Source organism: Hyperoodon ampullatus, assembly GCF_949752795.1.
Source record: "Hyperoodon ampullatus genome assembly, chromosome: 14".
Lineage (NCBI taxonomy): Eukaryota > Metazoa > Chordata > Mammalia > Artiodactyla > Ziphiidae > Hyperoodon > Hyperoodon ampullatus.
The window spans coordinates 63,946,507-63,957,658 of record NC_136927.1 but is presented as its reverse complement, the minus strand read 5'-3'; the positions used below and the strand labels follow the sequence as shown (position 1 = coordinate 63,957,658).

General features: G+C 50.3%; 1 protein-coding gene across 1 annotated transcript; it reads right to left on the bottom strand.

Moving 5' to 3' along the window:
* Positions 1–292: 292 nt before the first annotated feature.
* Positions 293–8,239, bottom strand: RALY (RALY heterogeneous nuclear ribonucleoprotein; the record flags this gene model as incomplete). Its single annotated transcript, XM_079719556.1, has 8 exons — positions 293–636; positions 1,840–1,888; positions 3,149–3,351; positions 3,558–3,671; positions 4,385–4,554; positions 6,588–6,635; positions 6,824–6,896; positions 7,984–8,239. The coding sequence occupies 7 exons, from the start codon at positions 8,237–8,239 to the stop codon at positions 1,844–1,846; spliced, it is 909 nt and encodes a 302-aa protein (XP_079575682.1). The 3' UTR covers positions 293–636; positions 1,840–1,843.
* Positions 8,240–11,152: the final 2,913 nt, after the last annotated feature.

Here is an 11,152-nt window from a genome sequence, read left to right as displayed (position 1 = left end):
TGGATCAAAATCGCTTGGCACTTCTGCCACGAAGGTGCTCTCTCGTGGGTACTGGCACATCTGACCCTCCCGAACAACCCTACTGGTCATTTTAATCCCCATTTTAGCCATGGAAACTAAGGTCCAGAGAGATCAGTTTCAGGCACCCTAGACAATGCTCTCTCTGGCAGGGAGGAGTGAAGGAGGGAACAGAAGCGGGTGTAGCAGACCTGCTTTCTGGTTGGACAGGAGGGCCAGGGTACCTTCATGAGAAAACACAAACCATCCCATCTCAGAGCAAATTGGGATCCAATCTCTTTATTGTCAGGGTCCCCTCCCTGTGGGCCCCACCCCCCTCCAAGCCTATAGAAAAACCCCAAGCCTGGGAGTGTCCTGGGGAGGGGAGGCAGAGTGTAGGGAAACTCTGTGCTCTGCCCTCTGGCCTGGGCAGTGCCAACAGGGAGGGAGGGTACATGAGAAGGGGATAACTCCACCTGCAGAGAATGTGGCACTGGCTGGGACACGTGAGGGAGGTGGTGCTTGCTGCCAGCTCTCCTCTGGGACCCGCTGGGGGTGGTTATCCAGGGGTGGGTGCCCAGCTTGAGGCCTGGTACAGTGTACGCCCTTCTCCTGCTGGTGGCCATTGCTCCTGTCAGACTGAGAAAGAGACACAAAAGAGAGACTAAGGCTGAGAGGAAGAGCCCCTTCGTGCTCTTGATAACAGCGGGTGGGAAGAAGAAAGAGTGGAATGGTGTTTGCTGTTTGCAAACAGCGATATGCCTGCGCTCTGGCTCGGGCCTCATAACTTTCTGGCCATGAAACCTTGGATGAATCTCCCCCTTCCCTAAGCCTCAGTTTCCTCACCTGAGTCCCCAGCACCTCTCCTGCAAACTGGCTTAACAAGGTAAAACTTAGCCTCCCAGGTAAAACAAACCACGAAGATTGCCTAAACTTAAATGTATGGTGGAGCATCTCATAGCATGAATGTGTCATGCGTATAGACACCTCTGTTGTTTGAGGCGTTCCTCCACCCAAGCCTGTCTTACTCTGGAAACGGCCCCCAAAGGAATGGGGCAGAGTATGGGCAGAGCTGCTGTGGCCTGGTTTCCCTCTAGGGTCGGGTAGAGCAGGGTGGTAAATACCAGCCAGAGAGTGAGCTTTGAGGCCCACACCACTGGGTTCAAATCTAGGCTCCACCAATTACCACCTGGGGACCTTGTGAGATACGTGGCATCTCCCTGCCCCCTTCAGTGCCTCAGTTTCTACATCTGTTACACTGGCACAGTCACGACCTTGTAGGGCTGGGGTGCACAGGGCATTTCCTCCTGACAGGATCATATCCCAGCACCTAAGTCTGGCATAATCATCACCCTCTGATGATGAGCAGCTCCCTCTCCCCACTGTGCAGAGCTGGGACTGCAGCCACAGGAGGCTCCTGGCCATTTCTCACACACAGAGGACTGCCAGCGTTCTGTGCCTCTGATAAGGGTGTTCCCTCAGACACTTCTCCCTCAATCCTCAACAGGCTCAGCTACACATCACCTCTTCCACCACACCCCTCTTTGAGCCCCTGGCTCTCCAGTCCTTGTCATCCTGCTCACGCTGGGTGGTAATGGTTTGTCTTCCTCCACTAGACTCGGAGCTCTTTACAAGTGGAGACAGGCAATGTGGCTCGGAGTATTCTGAGGGAACTCCTGTTGGGCGGGGCTGGCTAGCCCATCCACGGCTGCCTGCTCTGCAACCCACCAAGCCCCTACAAATGGGCATGGCAGGATGTCTGGGGACGACAGAGCCTTCATTGCTGGCCACAGCACTACCCTGCCAGGTCTACTCCACCCCTCCCTACCAGGACCCCCGTACCTGCTTACTGCAAGGCCACATCCTCCGCATCTGTGTCCTGGCTGTGCTCCTGATAGGGAGGAGACAACAAAGGACCACATATCACTCACTGCAAGCTCTGTCCTACCCTGGGGCCCAGAGCACATATGGAGACCACACTCAGAAAGGGGGAGGGACAGCCAAAGGGAGTAACTATGGGACCAGTCTAGCTAAAGGCTGGCTTGGGATCCCAACAGGGTAGTCTGAAGGCCCCACAGGAGAGAAAGGACCAGTCAAGGAAGTCCTAGGTGTGCCAGGGGGCACATTCTGCATAGAAAGACCTTCTTAGGTTGGAGTAGACTGAAAGTCTAGTAGATCGGTGAGCTCCCCATCTTAGGAGCATCGAAGCCTTCATTAGGGCCTCTATGGAGACTACTATGCCTGAAAGAGTAAGATGGGGTATCAGGCTAGGTTTAAATAAGAAGAGACAAGCTGGGCATGAGGAAGACCTCTCAACTGTTATGGCCATAAGCCCATCTGTCCTCACACCAAGAACCCAGCCATGTGGAGAAAATTCACAGACCCGCTGAAGGCCAGGCTCCAATCCTGGCTCAACCCTTATTAGCTACAACGCCCTGGGCAAGCTACTTGACTCCTTTGAGTCTCATTTTCTTCATGGTGTAAAATGTGACAAGAGTAATACTTTGCAGAGTTCAGGGCTGCTGTTAAGGTTAAATGAAGTTTAAAAGTGTGAACTACAGGGCCTGGTACTCAGTGTTAGGTAACTGAGTACTAGGCACACAACAGACATCTTATAGACTCAGAATCTGGTCTACTTTCCCACTTAATATGAGCTCCTTGCCTCAATCTGAAGAATTCCAATAACAAACAGAGAGCTCACTCCCTTTTGAGACAGCCTGTTTTCATTCTGAGGCAACAACGGCTTTTAGAAAATCCTCAGGTGGAGTAGATACCCACACTCCCTGTGGCTTCCCCAGGCAACCCCCTCGTGCTCCCTGGAACTCTGCAGACCGTGTGTGTTTTCTTGAGTCCGTGACTCTTCCCTTCTCCAACTCATGTAGAAGACAGAGTCTAGAATGGGCCTTAGGCTAGAGAGAGGTCTGCCCCAGTCCTCAGTGGGACTTCTGACCAGCAGCTGAAATAGCTAAGTACTCCCTATTCGTTCCCCCCTCTTCCTCACAGGACTAGAATCCCTGGGAAGGAAGGAGGGAGCTCATAGGGCAGCCAACCAGCTCAGAGGTTCCCCTTCTCCCTGCAGCCCTCCTGCAACCAAGGGTGCAAAGTCCAGTCCCAGTCCCAATTCCCCCTGCCCACCCCCGCATGCCCTCACCAGCTCTTCCTCGCTGTGTGTTAGCAGCCCCTCCTCATCACCGTCGTCTCGAGCCTGTGCTTCTCCCTGGGGCATGCCCACCTCAGAAGCTGTGTCCTCTTGGGGGGCCGGTGGCCGGCTGCTGCCACCACTATTGCCACTGCCACTGCCGATGGCGCTGCCACTGCCACTGCCACTGCCGCTCTCGCCCTTCTTTTTGCCATCTTCAGGCGGAAGCGGGGGATGAGGGGAATAAAAATCAACCTGGGGCAGCTGCCGGGGGTAGCACCTTAGCAGAAGCTAGGCCTCAGCACAGTGGGTCCAGGTGGGATTGGAGGCCACAGTCCCTCTCTGCCCCATGCACTGTCCTCCCCACACTCTGCCCTGTGCCCCTGGCCACTGATCTGTGCAGGGACCCTTGGAAGCTGACCTGGATTGGACTTCTGCTGCTCGGCAATCTGCTCCAAGCGACCCAGCAAGGCATCGATGTTGGACTTGATCTGGGTCAGCTCTGTCTTGATGGCATGCAGCTCACTGCTCTTTACTGAGAGTGGAGGGAGTACAGGGATGTCACCTAAGGGCTGGGAGCTTGACACTAACACAAGACCCTAGCCCCATTCTGTCAACTAGGAAGACAGGCCAGTGACAGAAACTATCCTTGTCCTCGGTCTTTTTCTGGCCAGGGAAAAGGCCAGAGCTGCCTGTGGCTTCCCCCTGAGACTTTCTGGAGGCCCTTCTGAACCTGGATCTCCCCCACCATCCCCGACCCCTCCAACTCTGAAAGGGACTGGGGATGGATAAGAATGGAGGTGTGTGGTGTGTACCTCTGTGTGCACCTGAGCAAGCATGCGTCTTTGCTTATGTTAGAGAGTGGTATCTGTCTTTCAAGGTGTGTAAATGTGAGTGTTTTACAATCAGATTTCCTGGGTGCCTGACCACGTGTGCACACCAGAAGGAATGTGGAGTAGCGAGCCTGTGTGGACCTGTCCTTGTGCTTACTAAAGGAAAGATGACACCATTTCCTCCCTGGGCTCCACTTCACAGCACTGGACTCTGTGCCTAACCCAAGACCCTCCTCCACAAATGTCGGTCTTTTCCTCTTAGAAATGCACGAAAATACTCACTTGGTTGTGTTAGAGCTGCAGAACTGTGGGAGATTTGTTCCTTTATCTATTTTCCAATGTAAAAAAATGTGATTCTATTATTTTGCTAATGACAAAAATAAAAATTACCTAGGAAGAAGATATAGTCACTCACACTTGATCTTGGCTGAGCCGGTGGTGGTGATGGCTGTGGAGCGGGCAAAGAGCTTGACAGGTATGGTGGTTTTGACACGTCGGACCAAGGGGACTGTGGCCCGGGGTCGCTTCACAGGGACTGCCCTGGGCACTGGCACTGGTGACAGGCGGCCCCGATAGTCGAAGAGCCTGTGAGAGCAAACGGGCCAGAGGCTGCAGCATGGCCTGTGGCCACCAGGGGGCGCTGTGACCCTGGACCAACACATGTAGGGCTGGTGAAGGGCTGGGTAGCCTGTACTACATACCTCATCCTGCTCCCAGTTAGGTCCTGAGGGTGAAGAGGAAGGGCTTTCTGGACCTCAGTGACCTTACTACATCCACCTTTCCTACCATTCAAGCTGGGTAAGAGCAGGGGAGGTGACAGGTGGTAATGGTTATAGCCCCATTCAACAGAGGAGCAAACTGACAACAGCCCCAGAAAGGAGACTTCCCTAGATCACCCTGATGCCCAGTCCTGCTCTATTATCTGACCTACTTCTGCTCAGTCAACTGTACCCCAAGCTCTGGTCAGAGTTTGCAAATTTCCCTAAAGCAGTACAAATCCCCAGCTGGAAACAGAGAGGTGAGGGAGTGAGAGTCAATCCCTAAGCCTGCCTAAGCCTCAGTTTTCCCATCTGCCTAGTGAGGATGGCTACCCCAAACTCTGTGACCCCCCACATCCCCCAAGGCTGCTGTGAGGGTAGAGCATGAGAAAACTTTGTTAAAAACACACGTTAGACGGTGTGATAGGTGAAGGGCCAGGGTACCGAGACCCTCAACTCAGGGGCCTATGACCTCAGAGGCATGAGGCTGGAGTCCAAGCCCCTTTCCTCATTCTGGGCCCCCAGTCACCCCATCCTTCTCACTCGACTTTGGAGATGGAGGGGCAGGGGGCCCAGTGGAGTATCAAGGTTAGGCAGCTCGGTCAGACCCTCTATACCAGACAGTATGCTGCACCCCCGACGCCATCACCCAGCCCTTTCCAGCAGGGCTTCTCTTCCTGATCAGGCAGAAACTCAGTAAGCCAAGTAGGGGTTTCTCCCACCGCTGCTGCTACCACCTTTCTGCAGGGAACAGCAGCCACAGGGGTATACTATGGGATCACTTTCCTGATGACAGCCAGGTTACCTGCTATCACTAGGCAATTCAATGCCCCATGCCTTGGTACTCCTTTGTTTAGGGAGCCCCTGCCCTGGGGTGGTGATGGCTGGAGATGGAGAGTCTCTGGGAATGGACCCAGTCCCAGAACCTGCATTTCTGCCCCTAAGGGGAGGGGGCGGCTCTGGCTTTGGTCAGAATCACTGAACCACAGAATCCCAGAGCTGGAAGAGCCCTGAGGGATCACTTGGTACAAGCCCATTTCAGACTGGGAGGGGATTTGCCCAAAGTTGTGTAATCTATTCAGTGGCAGAGCTGAGATTAGCACCCAGGTCTTCTGACTCCCAGGCTAGGGCACTTTCCACTACATTGCACTGTCTTCTGAAACCACTCACAGGTGAGAAAACTGAGGCTCAGAGAGGTCTGTTCTTCCGGGACAGCCTAGGGCAGGCTGAGAGGGAGGGAGGGAGGGAGGGAGAGAAGCAGGAAGGAGGAGAAGCTTGGGCCAGCCCCCACCATTATTTCCAGAAGAATGGCTGGTGCCATGGACGCTGGGGTCTGGGTAGGCTTGGGGGTGGGCCACAGCCTACCAGGGACTAATTCAGACCTCCAAAGGACTGCTGGCCTCTTGGCTATAAATATAAGGCTAAGAAGTTCAGACTGAGCTCTGAGGTTCCTTCAGCTGGCTGGGCACCTCAGAGAGGTAAGGAAACTGAACAGCAGAAGCGTGAGGGCTCAAATTCCCTGCACCTGGCCCTGTACCTGTTTTGTATTCCAACTTGTTACATTTATAGGTCCCCTGGCTGTCCAGTCCCATTGAGTCCCACCCCAGGATTAGGAGGGGAAGGGGCGGTCAGAGAGTTGGGAGACAGTGTGGGCTGGGGAGAGCTCTGGCCTGGGCACCTATAGAACTGGACCCTAGTCCCAGCTCTGCCACTAACTTGCGGAGCAGCCTTGGGCAGATGCCTGTCCACAACTCTGGGCTTCAGTTCCCACTTGGAGGACTGAGTGGGCTGCACCAGCAATCTCTCAGGACCCTTCCAGCTTGGCTGTTTCATGCCTGGGCACGCCCCTTCCCCGCTCACCTGTCGTAGAAGTAGTCCCGGTAGTAATCATAGTCAAAGCTGTAGCCACTGGGGAAACAAAGGGGAGAGGGCCGGGGCTTAGAGACGGCCACTCAGCCCACTCTTCGCAGGCCCTCATCTCCAAACACCTCCCCAAATTCTAGGCTTGGCATACTGTCACCACCAGTGTTCACTCCCTCTGTGGAAAGAGGAACCAATCCCACCCAGAGACAGACAAACAAGACAGAGCGCCCCACCTGTATATGGCAGATGCTGCTCTCTTTAGCCCCTTGGGTCTGTTGGGCTTTGGCTCTCCAGCCATGTTGATGTCTGTATGGAGGGAGAAGGCAGAGTCAGATGCTGACAGGATATCAGCACCCATACACATATCACCCTCATGCACGTGTGCAATTTATGTGTTTACATGAGATACACATGAACTTCACTCACTAACATGGACAACAGAGGTCTTCACAAATTAGACTCATACCCACACATCACATGCATATAGTTGTTTTTATATTCATATACATTCAGATACATGCATGCATGCTCACAATCACACATGCCACGTACATCAAATTATATGCATCTCAAGTACACTCACATAAACGCATACGTCAGACACACATCCTCACACATACGTTCACTTATCAAGGAAATAAGATCACACACTCTCAACTACACTCAGACGTGGCTCCAACATCCTATACTTAGCTGCCCATATGCAAATGAGCCAATGCACATTTACACAAACCTTCTACCAAACATCTTTATGCCTAGAGCAGAGTTCAGCAAATGTTAGGACCTCAATAAATATTTGGTAAATGAATACATGAATATCTGCTTACACACTCAAGTATATTCTGATACACACATAACTCTACATATATACATGTAAGTAAGGTATGTGTCCACATATTCTCCACATGTTCAGTTACATCCACATACCACATATTCAGGAATACATATCCTTCTCAAACATACACAAATATACCGAAGTATGTGAACATATATAAATACTATACAGCTCCAAGGTAGGCCTCCAGCACGGCCACATCTCATGTACATAACACCGAGACCAAGAGCACCTGCTTCACCTTATGCTCCCAGCCCCTCCTCCTGGCTCTCAGAAAGGGTTCTAACCTAAGCCAAATGCAGCCCAATGTAAGAGGCTGTGCTAGTCCACTCTGTTCCCTTTCTCTGGGGAATCTGCATTTTAACTGGAACCCTTACACTGTGAAAGCAGGGACAGAAGTGTTTTCCTGAAACTTCTAAAATTTTCCCATACAGGCACTGATCTTATAGTGGGTAACGGTTGGAGAAGACAGAGAAGAGGATAAGAGGGAAGCTAAAGAATGCAGGTCAGCACCTGCCCAGGAGAAATCAAGGGGCAGGGCCATGGAGAGATGCTTACCCAGGGTCTGCCCAGCCAGCACTCGCCCATTCTCTCCCAGCACAGCTGCCCGGGCATGGCGCTCATTGGCATACTGGACAAAGGCATAGCCCTTGTGCACGGAACAGCCGGCCACACGGCCATACTTAGAGAAGATGGTCTCCACATCAGACTTCTTCACCACTGCTGTGTTGAGGTTTCCAATGAAAACCCGAGAGTTGATGGATTTGGGGTCATTCTTGTTGGTTACGTTGCTTGTCTGGATCTTCAAGGACATGGTGGCCACCTGAAGAAAGAAAGCCACTGTGAGGCTGGGAACCCGGGTTGGGCTCAAGGGCTACTACCCATGGCCCACAACCTGACTAAACTGGATTGCTTTGTGCCTTCCTACACACACGCCCCTACAGCATACAGCTTCCCCATTTTTGTTCATTTCACTGGCTGCTGACCTCATATAGGTGGCTTTATATCTGTCCTGTCATTTGGTACTGACATGATAAGCAGAATTAGGACATTTTATAAGGGAGGAAATGCAAGTCAGAGGTCACAATGCTAGTGAATAACAGGACAGGGATTTGAACCCTGGTGTGCTTGACTCAATTCTTCTCTTTTAACTGAGGTTACACATTGGTTTATAACATTACATAAGTTTCATATTGACTCCAATTCTTTCAAATCCACTCTTTCTTTAATGTTCATCTCAAATGCTACCCCTTGCAGGATCTAAAGCTGAAGATCTTCCACAGCTTTTCTTCTGTTCCTTCAATGTAGAACCATGGTAAAGAGGTCACATGGTAAATGCTAGTAATGTTTGCTCTAAAACAACTTCATATTAAGAAAATTGCTCAGTCTGATCCAGACATGGACCATGACTGTCTTTATTTGAACCAGCCATTTCGAAAAAAGTGAGCTAAACCTCACTGAGCACTCACTGTGAGCTAAGGGTGGCATGCAATATTGAATAATTCCAAAACTCCATGAGTTTGACAGATGAGTGGATAAATTAGATGTGGCCCATATATACAATGGAATATTACTCAGCCATAAAAAGGAACTAAATTGAGTTATTTGTAGTGAGGGGGATGGACCTACAGTCTCTCATACAGAGTGAAGTAAATCAGAAAGAGAAAAACAAATACTGTATGCTAACGCATATATATGGAATCTAGAAAAATGGTACTGATAAACCTAGTGGCAAGGCAGGAATAAAGATGCAGACATAAGAGAATGGACTTGAGGACACAGCGGGGAAGGGGAGGCTGGGACGAAGTGAGACAGTAGCATTGACATACATACACTACCAAATGTAAAATGGATGGCTAGTGGGGAGCTGCTGCATAGCACAGGGAGATCAGCTCGGTGCTTTGTGACTACCTAGAGGGAGGGGATATGGGGATATATGTATACTTATAGCTGATTTACCTTGTACAGCAGAAACTAACACAACACTGTAAAGCAATTATACTCTAATAAAGATGTAAAAAAAAAAAAAGACTCCATGAGTGTTATCATTATCCTTCATATTTTACCAAAATCAGACTCCAACAAGTTCATTAACTTGCCAGGAACAGGCATTCAAACCCAGGTCGTTGGTCCCTAAAGCCCATTTCTATCCAATTTATCACTCTCCTTCCCAGAGCTAAATCCACTTTAAATACAGTTGACCCTTGAACAGCACAGGTTTCAACTGCATGGGTCCACTTTTATGCAAATACTTTTCAACAGTAAATACAATACTGCATGGTTCCCATGGTTGGTTGAATCCATGGATGCTTAAGAACTGTGGATGTGGAGGGGGCTGACTGTAAGTTATACTCGAATGAACCCCTGCATTGTCCAAGGGTCAACTGTACTACAGTAAGTCAGCATATTTATCTGAGAATTGTTTTTAATAAATTAATTTTTTAGAGTTATCCATTTTACACTTACTATTCAAATTCTGTCCCCTTTGCTTAGAGATGATACTATACCTGCTCTTTGCTCTCCATACTCAGGCAATGTTTTTTACCCCAAAGGGCTGTACAACTCTCTCCTACTCCCCTTCCTGGACAGGTTATAATCTGGGCACAGGCTCCAAAGGGAAAGGGAAAAGGAAGCTCAATTTCAGTAGGAAAGGCCTATGTAAGCCTTGGCATTTATACTTCCTGGCCACCTTCTGCTCACTGGCATGGGTTGGTGCAACTCCCTTTTGGAACACTCCTATCTTAAAACCTGACCCTAGAGCTATTGCAGAAGGTGCTGAAGAACCACCAGGCAGTATGCATAAAAACTCTCATCAGCTTAGGCTAACCATAAACACCTGCCTATTTACCTAATATTTTAGGGCACAGGGGGTTTCTTTTTAGTGAATTAGAGAAGAGCTGAGTATAAGCTGGGATATCTGTTATCTTTTGTCCCACTAGGGTAAAAAGACCCTTTTCTCCTCAATCCTCCCAGCTTAGAAGTTAGCACTTTCTGACCAGCAGATGGTACTGTTTGCAAGGAGACCATACGCTGGACCTGAGAACGATTCTGGGGACGAACCAGCTCCTATTATGGGCTTGCAGTAGCAAGGATACTACTCAAGTGTGTGTCATCGCAGGTAAAGGCTGAGGGCTGAGAGGGCACTGCTACTGATGAAGGAGCTGGTGCCAGTTTTGGAGCTGGCGTGGCAAGACAGACTCTTCTGTTACTCAGTTTGCCTTTGAATCCAATCATCAACATTTATAAAGCAGCGAGGGACACAAGAGATTGCCCGTGAAAACACTTAACACACTGCCCATATGCGGAAAGAAATGCTCGATATATGTGGGTTCCTCATTCCTCACAGTTCTCTGACAATCTCTCTCCTACCTGGATGACAAGCCATTCAAAGGTTAATTCCTTGTGCATCCATGGGTATACAAGAAATTTGTGGGGCTCCTCCATGGGCATCAGATAACTCTCTCCTTTGAGCTATCTCCAGAGCTATCTCCTGGAGACAGCTCAAAGTCATGAAGTTTTGGCCCAGGGAGATGCCACCTGCTTTGGCTGGAGGGAGCCAACCAGGTCAGGTGTGTGGACCAAGACAGAAAGAAGAGAAGGGGGGATGACGGTTCAGAGATCTACTGACGACTGCTAGCTCTGCCACTGCCCTGGCAGGGACATGACCATCGCTGGGTTCCCTCAGACCGCTTCCTGTTCAGTAGTGTTAGTGAGCTCTAACACTACT